General features: G+C 45.8%; 1 protein-coding gene across 1 annotated transcript in view; it reads right to left on the bottom strand.

The window, feature by feature from the left end:
* MYO5B (myosin VB) overlaps window positions 1-23,783 on the bottom strand; it is a 268,746-nt gene that overhangs the window by 27,210 nt on the left and 217,753 nt on the right. Inside the window, exons 25-29 of the mRNA XM_083404620.1 lie at window positions 22,464-22,601; window positions 16,592-16,657; window positions 10,740-10,979; window positions 9,876-9,976; window positions 3,667-3,744 (exon numbers count right to left, since the gene is read on the bottom strand). Of these exons, the coding sequence (XP_083260746.1) occupies window positions 3,667-3,744; window positions 9,876-9,976; window positions 10,740-10,979; window positions 16,592-16,657; window positions 22,464-22,601 (623 nt within the window). The remainder of the gene's footprint in view (window positions 1-3,666; window positions 3,745-9,875; window positions 9,977-10,739; window positions 10,980-16,591; window positions 16,658-22,463; window positions 22,602-23,783) is intronic.

Raw genomic sequence — 23,783 nt, 5'->3', positions numbered from 1 at the left:
GGAATTTGCTCCCACGAAGGTTGGCGCTGGCCACCGACATGAAAAGGATTCAAAAGAGAATTAGACATACGAATGGAGGATACAGCCATCTGTAGTTACTAGTCAAGTTGGCTATGTTCTACCTCGAGTCCAGCTTGCAAGCTTCTCCCATAGACACCTGGATGGTCACTGTGAGAGCAGGATGCTGGACTATAAGGGTCCAGGAGGGTTCTTCTTATGGCTGTTGACCTATTGTTCTTATTAGAAACTTAAGTTCTTATTTAAAAACTGCTTTTCCTGGAAAACTGCTGCAAGGAGGGTGGGTGAGTCCCACAATCCCTATAAACAACTGGGCCTGCAAGTTATGTTGCCACGGACCCTGCTATCTCCACATCTCTGGGGGTCTGCTAGAGTATCAGGGGAGCAGGCCTGAAGGGGCCTGGCTGGGCCCAAGATCCTTCCTGCTACCGACTTCTGTTGTATTAATTCCAGAGAATGGTGAACACATTCTGAATTTGGATACATTTTAACTCAAGGGAACCTGGTCCCTCCACCCTCCAAAAGGTATCACCTTATTTGTCTTGTACCTCAAATTGTCAAGCTATTATTTTTCTGAATTGGTCTCTTATTCAGAAGATGAGATATGAATTATTTCTGAGGTCGCTTTAAAAGGTCTCCAGGTGAGGCTCAAAGCGCCATTAAGTCATTTTGAAAACCTAAACACTACATTTATGAACTCTGTTGTATCCTGCTGTACAAGAAAGTTTGAAATGCCTATATTATTAATATATATATATATATATATATATTTTAAAATGTGATTTTATTTTAAAATGAGGCAACTTGAATAATGGAAGTTAAAAGGGTGAAAGAAAACCTACACAGACTGTGCCAAAGGGAAATTAAAACCGTGGTTTTCAATGGCAAAGTGGAAGAGAGGCTTTAAATCACAAAAAATAACCCTCTTCTAAAGGAATGCACACTGTGCAATTCTGCACAAACAATAAATTAAGGAACATGCAGCACTTTCCGTACCAGGGGTTGCGCGAAACAATTCTTTGCATTTCTGACTCCTTTCCCACCCACTCCAACGAAAAGTGTGATTCATCCCTGGAAAAGGTCACAGCTTTCCCGTATATGCCTGCACTGTTGGGTGTGCTGGTAAGGTTAACGTTTGGTAAGCTAAATTGATTCTTAAAGGTGCCAATTAGAGTCTGCTAAATTGAAACCTCTGCTACTTAACCCCCCCCCCCAAAAAAAAGCTTTCACAAGAGATTCTAAAAGCAAGGCTGCAAACATTCATCAATCTGTTCTGACAGCCTGATCTAGGCAGGTGGTAGAACCCTAAGGTTTTGAGTAGGTTGAACCACTTCACATTGCAAGTGTGTGTGTGGGGGGGTGCCTTCAGAATTCTTCCCCCATGTTTTTTAAGGGCTCCCTGTGCTTGTTTTATCAGCACATATACCTTAAAAAGGCCTCCCCACAAACAGAAAATCAGAGCAGCCTTCTCTCTGATTTACCTGTTTTCTACTTGCAGATAGCTGGAGTCTGAACTGGTACAGTCCACTCCTCGGGACTCTACCTGCAAATGTAGACTCAGCAGTTTCTAGACACTGATTTTACTAATATAGGATTATGATCAGCAGCGAGGCAACCTGGGAAGCTATTCAAGGCTCAAGCAGCTTTGGCCCAGGTTCCAAAGGCATCCTTGTAGGTGGACCTCTTGACGTGACTGGCTCACTCCCTGGGAAAAAGTTTGCCTGGGTACCAACACGCCAGCCTGCCGCGAGGTGGTTTTGTGTATGTAGGCTACTATAAACCGAATTCAACAACAACAACAACAAAACAGCATGCCAAAAGCCGGATTTGGGCTAAAACAACAGGACACAGTAGTGCAAAGATGTGAAATGCTGGGATGCTTGGGATAGAAACCAGCACATGGTAACTGAATTACCGTATTTTTCACCCCATAGGGCGCACCAGCCCATAGGGCGCACCTAGTTTTTTTTTTGGGGGGGGGGAATAAAGAAAAAAAAAATTATTTCCACCCCAGGCGCAGGGCTGGGGTGGGGGAAGCCCGAGCTTCCCCTGACCCCAGCCCCCAGAACAGGCTGCTCTCCGCAAGCCGTGGGAGCCGTCCCACGGCTTTCAGAGAGCTACCCGAAGCCCGGGCGCGACTGCTCAGCACGCCCAGGCTTCGGGGTGCAGGCAGCTCTCCGCAAGCCGTGGGAGCCCGACGGGAACTCCCGCGGGCTCCCCAGGCTTGTGGATAGCTTCCTGAAGCCTGGAGAGCGAGAGGGGTCGGTGCACACCGACCCCTCTCGCTCTCCAGGCTTCAGCGAAAGCCTGCATTCGCCCCATAGGACGCACACACATTTCCCCTTCATTTTTGGAGGGGGAAAAGTGCGTCCTATAGGGCGAAAAATACGGTACGGCATGCATAAAGCTCTTTGTGGCTGCCTTAGTCAAGATTCATGCAAAAGACATCTCTGCACAAGGCATGCTATACCTGCTAGGTTGTCAGTGCCAGATTATGGGCTCTACTGTAAGTAAGGAGATGGCACGTACAGAAGATATGCTTAAGGTCCACAAAATCCTGAGTTGGCCCTCCTGTCCATATCCAGGCTTTGTGTGCATTTCCACATGCACACACAAAGGCAGCACCTGCCTTCTAAGAATCTCAGCACTAGATTTAAATACAAGTGCAGGTTTTTTAAACCTCGTAGATGTGTGAGAGAAAAAGCCTTGGAAGCACTTTCATGCCCTTGACTTGTCCTCTTTTCTCCTCAGCTGTTCTGTTCCTTACAAAAAAAACACAAATACCCCCCCCCACTGCCTAGTAATAATGGAAATAGAATACACTGAAAATGTAAGATACTTAGAAAATTGATCGGAGGCTTCTGCATCTACAACTCGCTAGTGTGTGAAATAACATCTGTACAACTGGAACAAGTGACAAGGTGCCTCGGGAAAATATGAAGATATATGGCTGAAATCATTCTTTTATTTCACTACCATATCAAATTGATGATAGAGTACTGTATAGAAATTGAAATAGGGACTATCTGTATTAGTCACACACAATGACATACTGCAATATGCATGCATGCTGAAGGGTGTGCAGCATTTGATGCCCAGAAGAAACATTTTAAAAGTTTTGCATAAATATCCAAGAAATAAACTACTGTATGCAAATATCCTTAATTACCATTATTTATTCTAGAGGAAGAACTACTGTACCTTAGCCACTTTAACAAAAAAAGAAACATACACACTCCTCAGATTTAGGGCTGGCTAGCCCTGGCAGGCGACCGTTTCCACTCTAGAAAACTCAAAACTAATTTAGCTGGCTGGCCAGCACCCAGAAGTTGCCAACAGGATGCCCATGGATGCCAGTGTGCCCACCATTATTTGTTGATGAGTGATAGTTGATGCTATCAATCAATCAATCAATCAATCAGCCCAGCCTGTCCCTTGTATCCCTCACACACAGATCTGGTTCCAGTCACTACCCAAGTGGCAAAGCTGGATTTGACATCAAAACAGCTCCAAAGGAATTCAGTTTGGAGTCTTTGTGAATTATGTCCATTTCCAGTTCCACATGAAACTGAGGGGAAGGAGAAACACTGGAAAGAGACAGCAGGAAAAGGTCCGAAAGGAGAAGGAAAAGATGTAAAAGTATTTGACCTGGCAACTTGCTTTAGACCCTGATAGGCCAAGCCGAGCTCTCCATCTTCATTCAGATACCCCCAGTCCTCAGTCTTGCTAGAAAGAAAGGACAGAGGAAAGGGAAAGAGAAGTGGACAGGAAAGAAAGATAAAAGAAGCGTCAGCTGCAAGAGATGGGAAGAACAAGGAGGCTGTTGGGTTGAAATAAACGACAGGCGAGTGACAAGTGTCATATGGGAGGCATCTGCCGAGCATGTCTCAGAGAGTCCCTTTTATTGAATATTACAGCATTGCCACGTATGTGCTTGTTGCTGATTGGTTAACACAAATCATACGCAAGGGTTGCATATAGGCATTAATCATCAATAGATTAAAGGTTGGGAAAGGAACACAGAGTTGGACAGGTATGAAAACCTCCCTATTAAACTATTACTAATGATTGATATACTCCTTATTAAACTAGTGATTGATATAACAAAACTTAAAAAGGCATAACCATTCATAGATGTGGTCAACCATGCATTAAGAACAGGTCAGGGTACGATGTTTCATGAACTCAATATGAACTGAACATTCTAGGATGGGTGAGGATGGAATGCTTCAGCTCAGAGCGGTTTGCCAAAACTCATGTGCAGAAGCAAAACCTCCCATCAGGAGGCCTCAGCTGCATTGAGGCAGACAAGCCCTGTGCCAACATTACAACCCACACATTGTAGTGGGCAAGGTTGGGGGGAGAAAAATCATGACCACACCTGCTGTTATGCACCCCTATGAAAATATTATCATTAATGTGTTGCTATCAGGTGCAATCACGACCACCCCCGCCCCCCACTGCTTGATGTCTGCACAGACTTGCAGTTTTTAAAGAAAAAGCACCATTACAGTAAGGTGATAATGCTGTGAAGCACCCGTCCCACATGTTACAACTTTGTCAGTCTTGTTGAGAACAGTTTTCTGGCATCTTACCCTCAAAACCCACCCAAGAAATTCTCTCTCTCTCTCTCTCTCTCTCTCTCTCACACACACACACCCCTCCTCCAATGGCCGACATTAATAGGAGAGTGTTGACAACTAGGAGATCACATCTGCCCTAATGTCAAACCTGAGCTGTATTACACATAAAGAGGTGTACAGAAGAGCATTTTTCAGTTGCTAAACAAATGCAGAGACATATGCTACTTTGGCAAACCTTGATTATATTGAGAATATAGCAACTGACTGTGTCCGAGTCCATGAAGGGCCCTAATGTTAGTGCCAGGGCCCTTAAAAACCGCCCAGCTGGTTTGAGTGTAGCACCTGCAGTCACATTTTCTTACTCCAGCTGTGGCTTAAGACAGATGGGTCCAGCAAGGACCAGCCATGGTCCTTTGGCACAGCATCATCATCAGCAACATCTGCTTAGCAACAGAACACTTGCCCATTAATGTGCAATGACTTGCAGTGCTCTCAACTACCACAATATTCAGATATTACAAAAGGAAGAAGAGCAATTAACTGAAGAGCTGGGTCTCGCCACATTAGGGGCATGATGGGAGACGCACCCCTTCGCTCTGCGAGAAAAATGGGTTGCCTCACTGCCCTGAAATAAAGCAACCGAGATGCTCAAAAACAATTCCAGCTTTGCGATGCTGGCACCCTCCCACCATTTTATACTGTTCCGCTCGTCTCCTGAGTGATAATGCTACAGCTCAAATTGGGAGCAGACTCAAACAGACACCTCCCCGCAAGCAATGGCTCCACCAAAGAGAAAATTATGGGGAAAATATGTTATGGAACACGTACAAACTATTGGAGAGGTATGTCCTATTGTCACCAGTTTTGTTACCCAGTCCCTGGGACAGTCACAGTAGGTGCATTTGGGCTGCCAGCATAAAAACTGGAACAATCCCTGTGCTGGCTATGCAGGTCATTGAATCACTGAATTGTAGAGTTGGAAGGGACCACGACGGTCATCTAGTCCAACCCCAGCAATGCAGGAATCTTTTGCCCAAAATGGGGCTCGAACCCACAGCCATGAGATCAAGAGTCTCATGCTCTACTGACTGAGCTATCCCCCTACCCCTAGTTTGGCACACAGCTGACATTTATAGAAGGAAGCCACCATCCCCCAATTGCTGGATTATTGTGGAATGAAACTAATCCAAGGACATGCCATTAGCCTTGAATATAAAGTCTGGTAAATGACAAGTCCTGGGCATTTATAACTCCTGAACCTCCATTTGCAAATGGAAAGCAGTTAGGGCTTGCATCCATCAAGGAAGCAAACCCCTGTGGAGGCATCTCTCCTGAGCCTATGCTTTTAAATTGATATTGTCCAGCTGTTTATGAGCTGATCTGACAGAAAGGAAACACTCACAGAGTCGATCTACAGAGTGGAAACATGCAGACTGTGGAAGAAAAGGCTGCTGAAGGACTGTAGGCAACATGCAAAATTATTTTGGGACAGGGGTAGCCAATGTAGTGCTGGTAAACTCCCAACTCCCATGAACCCCAGCCAAAAGTGAGGGATGATGGAGTTGCAGTCCGACAACACCTGGAAGGGCTCCAGGTTGGCTTTCCGTGTTTTAAAGGTGCCAAAGTCTGTTGCAAAACAGACCACAAGCTTTTTAGATGCATCAGTGACAAGAGTTCAGGACAGAGAGCCGAATGGCAGTGATTGTCAAATGGACTGGAACTCAAGCAACTTGGCCAGTTGCCAAGGGACCCCAGTATGGATCCCACTCTGAGTTCCACTTTCTAAGAGAGTGGTTTGGTAGCCTTCTCTAGAGAGCGGTTGGTGACTTTTGACTAAACAGCAGGAAGAACTTTCTGACAGTAAGAGCTGTTTGACAGTGGAATGGACTCCCTCGGGAGATGGTGGATTCTCCTTCACTGGAGGTTTTTAGGGAGAGGTTGGATGGCCATCTACCATGGATGCTTTAGTTGAGATACCTGCATTTCAGGGGGTTGGACTAGATGACTCTTGGTGTCCAACTCTACAATTCTATGATTCCCAGCAACAGCTTCTCTCTACACATCTCTGCAAAATTGGATTTGGGAAGCCATCGTTTTCTTTTAATTATTATTTTTAAAGAACGGTTTAATTGAACAACATAAAATAAAAAGTGAAAATAAAGAAAAGGTATACTATATCATCATTGGATGAGTTCCGTTGCTTCCACAACATTTACAAACCCAGATGATAGCTTAAGTTTGTAGACGGTAGGGAAGGTGATGGGATCTGGGGAATACTATGAACATGGAGCTATCTAATTACAGTCAAATAAGTATTTAGATTGCTCGCAGCAATTTTATGAATGTTCCAGCTTTATCTATCCAGTCTCCCCCCTCCCCATCTATTATCTCCCTCTTTCGTTTTAGCGTGCTTTCATGGATAAAGGGATGGGAGGATACTCATGGGAGTGATGTAAATCTCTCTCCCTCTTTTCTGTTATTGTAAAAAGAAGACACAAATTCAGGGTATTAAGCTCACACTGCAGGAAACCTGTAATCAAAGAGGAATCATGGCTGAGAGTTAAGATACAAATTTAGCAGCTAATGTGGGTGATGGGCTTCCAAGGACACAAGATGTGTATATATTAGCTCATTTTACCATTATAAAGCTGGTGGTTTGCTTTTCTTTAACACTTTTTCCAGCCTCAGGGGAAACAGCTTGGCAGCCCTCCTATTAAACATCTTCCCTCAGCATGCTCTATGAATTATTACTTTGATGTAAGTAGTGCTTACGACTCTCCTGTACTGCTACAAAAGCTATATTCCACTGTAGCTTTGACACAGAAGGCGTTCCAACCACTCTGCAACACGGTGGATTGAACTAGTTAAGTCTCGAGCCAGGAACACCATATCCTAATGTTGGATTTGAATGATACCTTTTCTGTAAAAGCAAACTCAGCATTGATGTGGCTGGCAGAGCATCAATACTGGGAATCACCGGGCAGGGCTGGGAGAGACCCCAGTCTAAAATCCTGCAGCACTGCTGAAAGTCAGTGTGAACAATACTGAGCTAGATGGACCAGTATAAGGCATCTTCCTAATAACAATAACAATAATAATTTTATTATTTGTACCCAGCCCATCTGACTGGGCGGCTTCCAGCATATGCAAAAACATCAAACATTAAAAACTGTCCCAATACAGGGCTGCCTTCAGATGTCTTCTAAAGGTTTTATAGTTACTTGTCTTCTTGACATCTGATGGGAGGGTGTTCCACATAGCAGGGCAACTACCAAGAAGGCCCTGTTGGGATTCACAGAATGCTGTGTGAGATAGCAAGTCTGCAGGCTTGAGTTTGCTAGCTGATGCAACTGGCTGATTGCATCAGCCTGCAATACTTTCTATGGAATTGCTGGGTCAGAATGACTCAACAGTAATGTGCTGTCAGTTGATTGGCTGTCATCGGTTTAAAAGGGAAACCTGTCGAGCAGTAAAGGGGTGGTGTAGAGCAGTGTGGTCAGAGAGAGAGAGTTAGAAGTCTTCCTATTTGCCTTAAGGTGCAGCCAGGTACTCTATTTGACTGTATGAACTGCTCGTGTATTATAGCCTGTAGATATTTGTATATATAAAGGTAAAGGGACCCCTGACCATTAGGTCCAGTTGTGACCGACTCTGGGGTTGCGGCGCTCATCTCGCTTTATTGGCCGAGGGAGCCGGCGTAGAGCTTCCGGGTCATGTGGTCAGCATGACTAAGCAGCTTCTGGCGAACCAGAGCAGCGCACAGAAACGGCGTTTACCTTCCCGCAGGAGCGGTACCTATTTATCTACTTGCCATCTGACATGCTTTCAAACTGCTAGTTTGGCAGGAGCAGGGACCAAGCAACGGGAGCTCACCCCATCGCGGGGATTCGAACTGCCGACCTTTTGATCGGCAAGCCCTAGGCTCTGTGGTTTAGACCACAGCGCCACCCGTGTCCCATATTTGTATATATAGCTCACAATAAATATACTGCACCGAAGAACCTGGAACGCTGAGCATTTCTGCTAAAGTGCTGCAAAGAATTCACGACAGGCCCTCTGCCTGGTTCTCTGTAACTTTGCTTCTCACAGCGAGGGAACCAGCAGAAGGCCCTCCGAGGAGGAAGGCCCTTGGAGCTAGATCTCAGTGGCCGGGCTGAGCTTGTGACATTTTAACTGTTGTACGTTATCCTGAGTAATGTGTATGCATTAGAAGGGAGAGACATACATGTCTGGGGGGAAGGACACCCAACTGGCATTTTAAAATGTCTATCTGTCTATCTGCCCATCCACATAAAAAGGAAGTAACTTTGGAGGTAAGAAAACAGTGGACAATGCAAGGGGATCAAGATGTAAGAAACAGTGTCCCGTTTGCAACATATTTCTTTCTTATCCGCAAAAAAAAAAAAAAAAAAAAAGCTCAGGTTTGTTATTTCAAACTAATTCACATGACCAACTTGGCATGATGAAGGAGCAGTCTAAGTAGTCCATTGTCAAAACCTGGCGTGCAAAGTGGTCAACTCATTATGTATCTAATTTGCAATGCAAGCACCATCACTGCAAAGCTAGCGAAGGAGGGCTTAAGGAGCCTTCCTCGTTAGTGGGTCCTTAGATGTTGTTGGGGCTATAGTCCACATCATCCCCTGCTAGGGGTGATGGGAGCTGTGATGTAAAAAATACCCGAGGACACAGTTTTGACTTGCAATCTCTGTGTGTGTAAGAAGGGTCACACAACTGCTTTGCCGCGGGCCTAATTCTATACTTCCACCCCACCCCCCCGCAAGTTCATTTCTCAGTACAACTCACCCGGCCGTGCAAATTGACCCCAGGTCTTCAACAGTTAAAGCCAAGCTTTGAAAAAAAAAATCTTCAGAGCCTTTCTAGGGGCAATGCAATTCTTTTTTTAAAAAAAACAACAACCCCCCTCTTGCTTTTTGAGCCTCTCTCAGGGTGTTTCTGAGTTGTTCTCCACAATGTATGAGGTCTAGAAATTTATTTTAGGGCAAGGGAAGCCAAGATGCTCAGGATACCAATATCCCACGAAACAGCAGATTCTGTGCTTGTGTGAAAAGGCCACAAATAAGAACGATACACACTGAACAGTTTGTAGTTTGATGCTTCTGTAAGAAGAAGCAATCCATATTTTTGTTTACGATTGCACCTGTTGCTGGCACCCTGCATCTGATGACACCCCCCTCAGTTACTTAGAAATGAACAGAGGGTCCAGAGTCCAACTCATGTTGACCAGTAGTAATGGATAAACAAAGACAGGCTTACCGGTTTGTCTGACACACTCCATGATAGGCCTCTATGGCATCTTCTGGATCCACATGCTTGTCACTATTGGGCCAGCTGGTTTGCATGTTGCTGTTTGACTCCTTGAAAAAGAAAATTCTACCATGAAATATTTCCTCCCAGTCAATAATTTCCATTCCCTTCCCCACATGCTCTGCTAATTCTACATTGGTCACACATGCAACATTTTTGACATGCAAGAGTTTTCACAATCATTACTATTACATTTGCGACAAGGTACATTCAATGTCTGAAGGCAGTCAGAAAGGGAACTGGAAGGGCCCAGTGGAATTCGGCCTGAAGAGAAGTTAAGAGGAAAGACGGAGGGCAGATTTTCAACACAAACCTATTTCGGTTTTATTCCTCCAAAGAAACGTGGGAGTTGCAGTTTAGTGAGAACACCAAGAATTATCTTTTAAGATTCTTCTAACTCACCTCACGAAAATATGATGGGAAAAATGAATGATTACTACACCAATTTAATATGAAGAATGGAAATTGGTGGCTGAGTCATCCTAGAACTGAGAAACCAGAACTGAAAAGGGGAAATTCATATTTCGTAAAATGGACCGGGACGACGACGACAGGGGACTGGTCACTTACATTTGCCCAGACCCTTCTTCTGATCGATTTGTCTTTGATATCAGTTCAGTCAATGCAGACAGACAGCAATGTGATTTGGAACAATTTGTTTCAAAAGAATCCTCCTGACCGTTTTTGGTTTTGGACTTGCCGTAAACCACAGTGCCCGACCATTGAGATACAGTGATAGTTGGCAACATGGTGAAAAGAAAGTACACACACAAACGCACACAAATGGAAGGACTTGCTTTTCTTGTCCATTACCATATTTCTGCCTGCATCTTTTTGCTGGGCTGCCTTTATAATCTGCGTCCTGAGAATAAGCACCTCTTCTTTCCGCACTTCCAGCTCTTCGTTAGCAGACTTGAGCTGATTGAGGAGGAGGCTGTAACTGTCGTGGACATCGTTAGAAGAGTTGTTCTGGGCCACCCGATCCACTATAGCTTTCCTCAGCTCGTTAAGGTCATTTTTCAGTTTCTTGTTCTCAGATTCTAACTCTTGCCTCTATTGAAAATGACATTTGAAAAGTCACCCCCACTTAATCATTTCTAGAACTGCTTCTCTTGTTTTTCTCATTCCTTTGGAGCAGCGCACGTTAACAAAAAGCACAACGGGATGATCAGCCAGACTCAGCAAGTTTAACACAACTGCATGCACGTCTTAGCGATTAACAGGGCCAGTCCTACCATTAGGCAGACTGAGGCGGCTGCTTCAGGCAGCAGATTTTGGGTGTCATGAAAGAGCAGCCAATTGTTAAGTTACTTAATTTGTTGCATTTGTAATTTTACTGCCATTGTGGGAGAGAGGTACTGGTCTTCAGGTGTCAAAATAACTTGGCTGGCCTTTTGCTGCTCTTCTTCAGGCGGCAAAATGTCTTAGACTGGCTCTGGCTACTTAATCTTCCTCAGATTGTAAAGGGTAAAGGGACCCCTGACCATTAGGTCCAGTCGTGGACGACTCTGGGGTTGCGGCGCTCATCTCGCTTTATTGGCCGAGGGAGCCGGCGTACAGCTTCCGGGTCATATGTCCAGCATGACTAAGCCGCTTCTGGCGAACCAGAGCAGTGCACGGAAATGCCGTTTACCTTCCCGCCGGGGTGGTACCTATTTATCTACTTGCACTTTGACGTGCTTTTGAACTGCTAGGTGGGCAGGAGCAGGAACTGAGCAACAGGAGCTCACCCCGTCGTGGGGATTTGAACCGCCGACCTTCTGATTGGCAAGCCCTAGGCTCTGTGGTTTAACCCACAGCGCCACCCACGCCCCTCCTCAGATTGTACCAGCATGTAAAAAGGCGCTGAGAACCTGTAAACCATTTCAAAATCAAGGTACAAAGAAACCATCTCCCACAGAATGCATAAGCAAAACCTTCTCAGAGAGGTCGGAGGGGCAATTAAAAGCTACACGTTATAAATTTTAATGAGTATAATATAAATTAAATCGCAACTACAGAGAAAAAAGAGGCCTTTGAGGTTTCTCCTGAATCTTGTTTTCCCCACAATATAGCTGTTCCTAGGGCCTTAGCTGGGAGTGGGGGAGTATCCTTCCTGCCCTCAATGGAGTCAGTGGCCAAATATTTCTTGAGAGCAGGGATGGTGAATCTGCAAATTTTGTTTTCTCTCAGTTTCTCATTTTTCCAAACTTAAATTCAGTTCTCCACATCTTCATGTGATAAAAAAAAAAGTTTTCACAAAAATTCTTCAGGAGTGTATTTTACCAGCTATGGCTGATACATCAGCTATGGTCGTTCTTGGACAGGGAAAGGCTGGCCATGGTTATCCATGCTTTGGTAACCTCAAGACTCGGTTAATGGAACATGCTGTAGGCTGGGCTACCCTTGGGCCTCATCCAGAGGCTTCAGTTGATGGAGACCTGGAATACTGTGTCCAGTTCTGGGTACCACAATTTAAGAAGGATGTTGACAGGTTTTGCAGAGGAGGGCAACTAAGATGATGATCAAGGGTCTGGAAATCAAGCCTTATGAGGAACAGTTGAGGAAGTTGGGCATGTTTAGCCTGGAAAAGAGGAGACTGACAGGAGATATGATAGTCATCTTCAAATATCTCATGGGCTGCCACATGGAAGAGGGAGCAAGCTTGTTTTCTCCTGCTCTGGAAGCTAGGATCCGAACCTATGGCTTCAAGTTACAAGAAAGGCAATTCTGACTAAACAAAAGGAAGAACTTTATGACACTAAAAGCTTTTAGACAGTGGAACAGACTCCCTTGGGAGGTAGTGGACTCTCCTTCCTTGGGGGTTTTTAACCAGAGGTTGGGTGGTCTTCTGCCATTATGATCTACTTGAGATTCCTGCTTTGCACGGGATTGGAATGGATGACCCTCAGAGTTCTTTCCAACTCTACGATTCTATGGTTTTATGATTCTATACTCATATTCACCAGTAGCCATTCCACTTGAGGTCAGAACAGCTGAACTGAACTACTGAATACTATTATTATTATTATTATTATTATTATTATGCCAGCATTTTAATTGAAATTAGATTTACAATTTTAAATGATTTTTTTTTTTTTTTACTTTCCATCTTTGTAAACACTTAGGGACTACTGTAGTTAGGTGACATATAAATTGGTTAAATAAATAAAAGAATCAAGCATTCAGAAGAGGAACATTGGCTTTTATTAAGCATGCCTGAATCTGCTTCCAGTACCGATTTTCTATATTTAGCCCCAAATCTCCTCTTGCCCTAAACTCCATTCTTTGTTCCAATTGTTTTATGGGGAGCTGCGGTCTTATCTGCGAGACAGAAGCTTCCCATTTTATATTTTGCATGCACATAAAGGAGGATGGGGGGACGCGGGTGGCGCTGTGGGTAAAAGCCTCAGCGCCTAGGGCTTGCTGATCGAAAGGTCGGCAGTTCGAATCCCCGCGGCGGGGTGCGCTCCCGTTGCTCGGTCCCAGCGCCTGCCAACCTAGCAGTTCGAAAGCACCTCCGGGTGCAAGTAGATAAATAGGGACGGCTTACTGGCGGGAAGGTAAACGGCGTTTCCGTGTGCGGCTCTGGCTCGCCAGATGCGGCTTTGTCACGCTGGCCACGTGACCCGGAAGTGTCTCTGGACAGCGCTGGCCCCCGGCCTCTTAAGTGAGATGGGCGCACAACCCTAGAGTCTGTCAAGACTGGCCCGTACGGGCAGGGGTACCTTTACCTTTTTAAAGGAGGATGGTGAACGAAACACGAACTCTTGGAGGAGGCCTGCTTATTACGGTATTATCTACCATTAACTATTTTTTGTGAGCTGCCAAGAAAACATGAATTATTATGCTGCCTATAAACACAGTTATTAAATAAATAACTTTTTAACCCCCCCCCCCCCAGTATATTTACTGTTTCTAAGGGAAACTGTTCCAGAATGACCAAATTTGCTAAGAATCTTCCTTTTTTTCCACCTCCTTTGGGTGCCCGAAAAATAAATGGTTGCAGTTGATGCACATTAAAGATTTATCTTCAAGTTGCGAACAGCTCACACATTAATCATGAGCCTAACATACAAAAAGAAGTCCAAAATGCAACAATTTCTTTTAAAACCTCTTACTGGAGCAAGAAAAAGGGGTGGAGGTGGGGGGAAAGAGAAGAAAAAACAAATTCTATTTATGTCATCACCATCTGTAAATAATTTTGCACACAGAATAGGCAAATTGGTAGAAGATGACTTAAGAAATGCACTACATTGCCAAAGGGAGGTGGCAGGAGGGAAATGAATTGGTAGTATATGTATACAGTGGTACCTCGGGTTACAGACGCTTCAGGTTACAGACTCCGCTAACCCAGAAATAGTACCTCGGGTTAAGAACTTTGCTTCAGGATGAGAACAGAAATTGCATGGCAGTGGCGCGGCAGGCCCCATTAGCTGAAGTGGTGCTTCAGGTTAAGAACAGTTTCAGGTTAAGAACGGATCTCCAGAGCGAATTAAGTACGTAACCCGAGGTACCACTGTATTTCCTTGATGCTCAGAAAATTGTTAGCCTAAAGAAAATGCAGTGCTCACTTACACCTTGTGCCTTAGGTAAAGGTAAAGGGACCCCTGACCATTGGGTCCAGTTGTGACCAACTCTGGGGTTGCAGCGCTCATCTCGCTTTATTGGCGTACATCTTCCGGGTCATGTGGCCAGCATGACTAAGCCACTTCTGGCAAACCAGAGCAGCGCACGGAAACACCGTTTACCTTCCCACCTGGAGCGGTACCTATATATCTACTTGCACTTTTGGCATGCTTTCGAACTGCTAGGTTGGCAGGAGCTCGGACCGAACAACAGGAGGTCACCCCGCTGCAGGGATTCAAACCACCAACCTTCTGATTGGCAAGCCCTAGGCTCTGTGGTTTAACCCACAGCGCCACCCGCGTCCCGACCTTGTGCCTTACACAGCAGAATAAGACAGGAAAGCAAATTCAGGCATGATCAGTGTTTGGATAGGCTATCTCTTATATATGCTGACTTAAGTCCCATGATATAAGAAAGGTGGGATATAAATGTACTAAATAAAATAATGTGTGAATCTTCAAAAAACAGGGGCATCCATCATAGGGCATCTCTAACAACCGCCTCAAGGTTGTGGCTGGCATCCATCTGTCTTGAGAGACAATAGAGTGCACTTCTGGGGATGAAGTCAAACCTCCGCGTTAGCAGCACCAAGGTGACCTCCCCGGGACGCAAACCTGGGCAATGTGGTTGAAGGTCCTGGGCTGCCCAGACGACAAGACCCACCTCTCGGTCTCACTGATGTGGTCCAAAGGAAAGCCGAGCAAGACATTGGGTACCAGCTTGGCTGCAGGAATTGCCAGAAGGAGGCGTACAAGGCGCCATCCAACCGTCTTAGGGACTCCACTCCGGATTTGTGCTGTGTTTACTCCTTAGCCTTTCCTTCTCCCAAAGACATCCCTCAAGCCAGCAGAGATTTAGGATCAGAGTTTTCCTTCTTCTGGTGGGCTACCTTCCCAGGTTGACGAGCTCCATCTACCCACCCGCTTCCCTCTACAGACCATGCAGAAACTGCCTTCTTGAGTGCTGGACCCACTTTGGTCTTGTCTACTCAATCCGCTGGAGGCTGTCTTTGCGTGCAGGTAAAAGGTAAAGGTACCCCTGACCATTAGGTCCAGTCGTGGCCGACTCTGGGGTTGCAGCACTCATCTTGCTTTATTGGCCGAGGGAGCCGGCATACAGCTTCCGGGTCATGTGGCCAGCATGACTAAGCCGCTTCTGGCGAACCAGAGCAGTGCGCGGAAACGCCATTTACCTTCCCACCGGAGTGGTACCTATTTATCTACTTGCACTTTGACGTGCTTTCGAACTGCTGGGTTGGCAGGAGCAGGGACTGAGAAACGGGAGCTCACCCCGTCACGGGGATTCGAACTGCCGACCTTCTGATCGGCAAATCCTTGGCTCTGTGGTTTAACCCACAGCGCCACCCGCGTGCAGGAGAAGTCCCTAAATCACCAAGGATTTGAGACCCATTGGCTCCCCTCACCTGGTTTGGCTGGTCAGTCAAAGTTGTTCCTGGGATGTGGCTGCTGTCGCATGCTGACAGCTTCTAGGAACCACAGGTGATAGCTGAGGGCAGGGAAGGGACAAACTACCAAAGGTGGACAAACTACCCCAGAAGAAGCACAACTCTACCAGAGGTGGACAGGAGGACACAGTCCTTCAACCAACATTTTGAACTGAGCCCAGAAACTCATTGATAGCAAAAGCAGAGTTTTGCCAGCTCATCATCTGCCACATCTGAACCAGACCTAACAGGCAGAGGGGGCTCTAAAGTCCCTGCAGTGCTCATCCAAGGACTTGGGGAGTCCCAATAACACCCCAGTTAGAGAATTTTATAGGGCACAGAGCACATTGTGCCATAAGATGGCCAAGTCAGTCAGTGGGGCCAGACTGTGAACAAACAAGACGCCTCTTTTTGTCATAACCAAATGAAAAGGGGACAGAAAGCTGAGCATGGAAAGGAAGACCATGGGACTGTAAATAGTTAAGGCATATTTTGGTGTACCCGTCATGCAGATTTATAGAGACTGGTATCAGCAAAGCTCTTGCAGCTTTTTAGCACCTGAGGTGGGTGAAGAGAAAAAAATATATATCCCTGGCCTGCAAATTTCTTTTACCTTCAGACTGTTGTACGCTAGATCCGTATCGCGGTCCAAATCTATTTCGTTCTTCGTTTCAATTACCTGGATGGATTAAGGAGAGAGAAAGAGAGAGATTTGATTTGACAAGAGGCTACAGCGGTTAGGCTTTTTGATTGCAGCTCTGGGTCACCTTACAAAATCTGTTGTTTACTGGCAGAGCAATTTGGCCAAGAAAGAAAAGCTGAAAGAGTGAAGGGTGTTTAGTAAACATAGAATCAGATGAGAGGAAAGATAAAAACAATGGGATGGTAAAACAGGGGCACACGCAGAGGGAATCCCTTTTCTCTCTTCTCCTAGCGTCTGTATTATTTATCTGTATCCTATTTGCTGATTCTGTTCTTCCATGCGTAGATGGCAAAAGAGGTAAAATGATGTTGCTGGACAGGGGAGAAAAGAATCTCTGTCACTAGCACAGGCCTCTGAGCCTGCAAAAAATAAAACAGTAGATAGAGGGTTGAAGCGACTCGTCATATCTTCCCAAAGTGTAGAGATTGCCCGAGGGCAGCTTGCAGACATCCCTTCCACAGGATACTAAGGAATGGCATCAGCAGCAAAGGTCAGCTATCAGGCACTTGCCATGTTTCTTTAAGGCAGTCATCTGTAGCTAGCAGGAGTGGAGGTTGTTCAGGGCAGTGAACAGGTCTCACCCGGGAGTCTTAACAGTGTTTGTTCAAGACTCTTGGAATAAAAAGGGCAACTGGTGGGGACCAGTGGAAAGGACCCCCTTGGAAGGTGGTGGACTTTCCTTTCTTGGAGGTTTTGGAGCAGAGGTTGGATGGCCATCTGTCATGTATGCTCTAGCTGAGATTCCTGCATTGTAGGGGGTTGGGCTCGATTATTTTTGAGGTCCTTTCCAACTCTGCAATTCTACAATTCTATGAAAGACTGAATTCCTGCTCGTCACCTCTCAATCCCAACAGAATGGCCTCTCAGCCCTGGCTCTAGATAAAAAACTATGGGGAGTTCGAACGAGAATAATAATAATAATAATAATAATAATAATAATAATAATTTATTATTTATACCCCGCCCATCTGGCTGGGTTTCCCCAGCCACTCTGGGTGGCTTCCAACAAACACTAAAATACAATAACCTATTAAACATTAAAAGCTTCCCTAAACAGGGCTGCCTTCAGATGTCTTCTAAAAGTTTGGTAGTTATTTTTCTCTTTGACATCTGGTGGGAGGGCGTTCCACAGGGCGGGTGCCACTACTGAGAAGGCCCTCTATCTGGTTCCCTGTAACTTGGCTTCTCGCAGCAAGGGAACCGCCAGAAGGCCCTCGGCGCTGGACCTCAGTGTCTGGGCAGAATGATGGAGGTGGAGACGCTCCTTCAGGTATACTGGACCGAGGCCATTTAGGGCTTTAAAGGTCAGCACCAATACTTTGAATTGTGCTCGGAAACGTATTGGGAGCCAGTACGTTTGAATGAATGAACAATGAATACTTGGAGAAGCTAAGTATTTTTTGTACTTTGGCTGCACTGAATGTGCCCACTTCTTGGCAAATGTTGAGATTAGGTAATACGAGAGCTGTTGTGGGATAGTGAGCAGAATGACAAACAAAGACCATGGAGACCCAAATCCAACCCCAGATAAGCTCATTAAGCAACCTTGAGTCAGTCCTACCTCTCAGCCCACCCCACCTCAGAGGGTTGTTGCCTATCATGATGTAGTGGTTTGAGTACAGTGGTACCTCGGGATGCAAACGGGATCCGTTCCGGAGCCCCGCTCACATCCCGAATGGAACGCAAGACATGACAGCACGTCTGTGCGTGCCGCGTTTCGCTGCTTCTGCGCATGCGTGTGGCATCATTTTGACCGTCTGCACATGCACGAGCAGTGAAACCCAGAAGTAAAGCACTTTGTTACTTCTGGGTCGCCGTGGAGCGCAACCCGAAAGCGCTCAACCTGAAGTGTATTTATCCCGAGGTATGACTGTACTGGGAGAGCAAGGTTCAGATCCACACCTAGCTATGAAGCTCACCTTGGGCCAATTGCTGTCTCTCTGATGAACCTACCTCACAGGGTTGTGAGAATAAAAGGGGAGGGGGGAGAAACATGAATGCTACTTTGAACTTCCTGGAGGAAAGGTGGGGTGTGTGTGGAAATACAATAATATTAAAATTGTTGTGAGGGTAAAAAAATGTGGGGGTGCTGGAACCAGCTGCAGCCCTACTTAAAAAGGAAACACAAGAGGAATTAAATAAGAGTCCACTATGGTTCAATCTCCAGTGACTCCACAGTGCTTGGAAGACCATTAATTTTGGAATTGGGGATGTTTAAAAGCTGCGCATGGGAGAGAGAGCATTCCATGTCACTGTGTGCTCTCCAGCCGCTGCTTTGCATCAAAGTACGTGGAACATGCAGGCTATTTTTCTTTCTGTTTTGGGTTGCTGCTTTTGTTTTTATAAAAAGTAATAAAAAATGAATCGCAGAAAGACGTGGCAGCGTTATCCTACAAGGACTCTGGGTCGTGATGAGCCTTCTTTTAAATAAATGATTGTCCTTTCTGCCTCAGAAAAACAAGAGAACTTGTTCATTTGAGGGGCAAGCACAACTTTTCAGAAAGAGAACTCTCTGAAGGGTATTATCAGCGACTGAAAAAGAAACAAGAAACTGGTGGGTGGAGGGAGACTTGATGGAGGTATCCATAATACATACTTAAAAGGCAGCCGCCTTTCTACTATGACCGGGTAAACAAGCTAGAAGCAAGTGCTGTCCCTTTTTCAACCCAATATTACTGGTTAAGAGGCACAAAGCTTACAGGCTTCCCAAAAGGCATCTGGTTGGCCACAGAATGCTGGACCAGGCACCTGATCCAGATGTCTTTAACTGCATCCAGCAGGGCTCTTCTTCAGCTCTTAGGTAAAGACCCTGCCCTTTCAAGCCCCAGGTGGGAGTTTTCCTCCCACTTCAAATATCAGATGCAAGGGGAGGGGGCAGGCAATTCTGACCAAGACAGAAGCACCAAAAGCAAAGGACCAGTGTTTGAAACTCCCATTGTTCTGGGCGCATTTTGTGAGCATTTTCTGAGCTCCAGGCACAGTACTGAGCCTAAGATTTCAGATTAAAACTGCAGAGTGGAAGGAAAGGAGGACTTTTTTCTGCCTCCCCACTTCTAGCTACTCTCTGAAGACTAGATAAGAGACCCTCTTCAGAATATTAGGGGAGTGGGCAGGGGAAGGACTAGACCATGTGAAAAATTAACGTAATATTTTAGCTGCGGTTCATTCATTTTCAGCTTTGTATTCTTGTTATTAAAAACACACACCTAGACATTCCGTGGTTGTGCCCATAACCTAGGTTTAAGGTGCCATTTAGCTACTGGCTTTCATATCTCAGTTTCTAACACTGCAAAGGACTAATGCTCTCCTCACCCATATCATGGATCCCAATTTGGTTCCCCATTTCCTGCACTAACTATTTTTTGTTTAAATATCAAGTGCATCAGGGCAAGCCGTGAGACGAAATGTCATATCTAGTTTGCTCCTAACAGAGCAAACAAAGCTAGTTCCAAGCATTTTAGAGGACAGTACAACCAGTAATTTTGTGGATGGACCAGTTTGTTGGGGCTTCTGGAAACTGACAGGGGACGTTGAATGGCACAGAAGTGCATCTATGATAAACTATTTAAGAGACTTTTACACAAATCTTCTTCCCCATTCTGCCCCAAGGTTAACTATTACTTCATTGAGCTTCTGTGGACTAGACACTGTCTTATGAAATGCCAGTCCATGGACGCTTACATCATAATTAAATTGCTGGTCTAGCATTGAAAGGCTCTTTTGTTTTTGCCTCAACAAATTAATGGGTGGCGCTGTGGGTTAAACCACAGAGCCTAGGGCTTGCCGATCAGAAGGTCGGCGGTTCGAATCCCCATGACAGGGTGAGCTCCCGTTGCTCGGTCCCTGCTCCTGCCAACCTAGCAGTTCGAAAGCACATCAAAACGCAAGTAGATAAATAGGTACTGCTCCAGCGGGAAGGTAAACGGCGTTTCCGTGCACTGCTCTAGTTCACAAGAAGCAGCTTAGTCATGCTGGCCATATGACCCGGAAGGTCACGACTGGACCTAATGGTCAGGGGTCCCTTTACCTTTACCCCTCTGGAGATTATTACAACTGGTTCATAAATGGGGACCTGTGAGAGGGGGTGCTATTGGTTTGGTTGGTTCTTGTTCATATTATGTGCTTTATAGTTTTCTTCTGCATTTTTATGCTGTGGCCCACTCAGAGATCTTTAGATGAAGGGCAGTATACAAATTTAATTAATAATAAAATTAATAATAGTAATAGTAAATAACTGACTTAGAAATCTTCCTTATACCGAGTAAGAACAAAGGTCCATCCAGCTAAATGTTGTCTGCACTGACAGGCACCAGGTCTCTGAGGTTTCAGAGATGGGTCTATCCCAGCCCTATTTAGAGACACTGGGGATTAAAGCTGAGACCTTCTGCATGCCAGGCATACCCTTTACCACTATCATCTACTAGCCAATCCTCATTTAACAGGAAATGGCAGGGGCTGAACCTCAGATCTTCTGCACGAGAAGCACATGCTCTACCAAAAAGGTCCCCCCCAGAAATCTTGCTCAGAGTCAACCTATGAGATCCCATGTCTGACGTTCAGAACCTCAACTGCTGTGAAACCAACTCAAGAGTGTGGCAGGGGTGACGGCTGAGCTTGTGCCACAGATGGATCTGATGGAAAGGAGATAGATGACTCTGCATGGAGATGGTCCCTTTCCCAGCGTCTGCCCTGACCACAGCCAACCTCAACCCAGAATCCCCTGGAAATTCACAGCCGGACCCTTTCTGGTGGACAAAACTGGATCTCGCCATTTAGCTGGGGTTGCCAAGGCATAACTCTCTGTGCCTAAACATGTCCCCATCCTAGTAGGATAAGTTGCATATTTCCTTTCGTTAACAGGTTGTATTTTAGTAAAATGCCACAACACCCACAGCACAATAGGCAAGGATGTTCACGTCAATGATGCCTTTTCACTACTTCTTCAGAATCGAAATTTCCCACAGGTCTGGGGGAAATGGAATCGATGATACTTTGGATTCATGACAGCTCATGAACAGAGTCATTGCCAGGCCAATTAACTATACAGTGAGTTAAATCATTCCAGCATTGATTGTGTAGCCAGATGATTGCAAAGCCTGTCCTCAGGCAGAAGCCGGCAGCAATAGACTAAAGCATCATAATTATGCATGGATTTCTAACTTAAGTGTGATGGTTAGACCTTAGGATCACTGATGTTTTGGGTGTCAACAGGACACAAAGATGAGGTGAATACCTTTGAGTCGAAGGGTAGATTTACAAAGTATTTCTGAACAAAGGTAAAATCCCAGTCACCCATCTGAGCAAAACGTTCATGGGAACTTGCTTAAAAGTTCTCTTAAACGGCCCCGGCCCAGTATACCTGAAGGAGCATCTCCACCCCCATAGTTCTGCCTGAATACTGAGGTCCAGCGCCGAGGGCCTTCTGGTGGTTTCCTTGCTGCAAGAAGCAAAGCTACAGGGAACCAGGCAGAGGGCCTTCTCAGTGGTGGCACCCGCCCTGTGGAATGCCCTCCCATCAGATGTCAAAGAGATAAACAACTACCTGACATTTAGAAGACACTTGAAGGCACAGAATTCCTAGGACTGAACCATTTCTGACCACAGGGGGAAGGGTTACATTTTCTTGTATATCTTCACATAAAAAAACTATCCCTGCATATATTTAATGCAGTGTCTAGTTTGAGCCTTAAATCTACAACACGTGCTATAAAGTTTCTCCAGGAATGCCTGTTATAGATTTGAAATCCAAGGTGGGTAGTAGCAGCAAAGTGTCATTTTCTACCTGGGGTTTTTTGCTTTCGTTTTCTCTCTTCTCCAGCTGGCTTTGCAGCTTCTTCCTCTCCTGTTCGAGTTCCCGCACTCTCTTCTGAAGCTTTAGGAAGAGGGTCATGTCCATGGCCGCCTTCTCCATGCCCACCTCCTGTGACGGAAGAGGAGAACGAGAGGTAAGAGCAGGGAGTAACCTTAATGGCCTGGAGGCGCCGCAGGAACATGCATTATGCAGCAGGTCACCAGGAGCCTTTCAGCAACACCTGAGAGCTTTGAATAATTACAAAGGAAAGGAACGTGCTGTGTGGCTGGTTCAACACTCTTGCCCAACAGGAAGCCAAGGAACCACTTCTATCCCACCCAATGAAGGGTTCTTCCAGATGTGGTCCATTTAGCAGGCGCTCAGTCGCTGGTGTTCTGCATTGAACTGGAATAGCAGCTTTGGAATCTAAATAAGATTCTGCAGCCAAGTGGACAGCCCCTTTCTTCACTCCCAAACATATAAGGTAAAGGTAAAGGGAGCCCTGACCATTAGGTCCAGTCGTGGCCGACTCTGGGGTTGCGGCGCTCATCTCGCTTTATTGGCCAAGGGAGCCGGCGTACAGCTTCCGGGTCATGTGACCAGCAGGACTAAGCCACTTCTGGCGAACCAGAGCAGCGCATGGAAACGCCGTTTACCTTCCTGTCAGAGCAGTACCTATTTATCTACTTGCACTGGCGTGCTTTCGAACTGCTAGGTTGGCAAGAGCAGGGACCGAGCAACGGGAGCTCACCCCGTCACGGGGATTCGAACCGCCGACCTTCTGATCGGCAAGTCCTAGGCTCTGTGGTTTAACCCACAGCGCCACCCACATCCCTGAAAGGGGGGGGGGTAGAAGGTGCTAAATACTCCCTCCCCCTCCTTGCTGCACATCCGATTATGGTTGCTCCCTCTCACCAAATTAAGGCGAGGGAGGGAAAAGAAATGAATATAAAGGCAATGCTATTTGGATAGAGAAGTGTTAAGCTGATAGAGCTGATCCCTAGAGAGGAGAGCTGGGGGAAATGGCTAGAGGAAATCTATGTGGGCCATAACCCGTTCACCAAATATGCTGTTCTTGGACAAGAGACAGGCTGGCCACAGGGCTTATCCAAACTTCCCTTTTGCCTCTTTCTTTCCAAGCAGAAATCCATGCTTAAAAGCTCTGTGTCCAAGTGTCTGTTTTTGCCTCGAGCTTTCCCTGCTCTTCCCCACTGAATCGAAGCAAATGTTGATTCAGGTTTCCCGTAGATTGATGTTTGCTCTGATTGAGCTTTAAAGAGCAGGCTTTTACAGGGAAAGATCAGCGCAAAA

Source organism: Podarcis tiliguerta (genome assembly GCF_965153285.1).
Source record: "Podarcis tiliguerta genome assembly, chromosome: 11".
Taxonomy (NCBI): Eukaryota; Metazoa; Chordata; class Lepidosauria; order Squamata; family Lacertidae; genus Podarcis; species Podarcis tiliguerta.
Note: the sequence above shows the minus strand (reverse complement) of the source record. Positions and strands in the feature narration are given on the sequence as shown.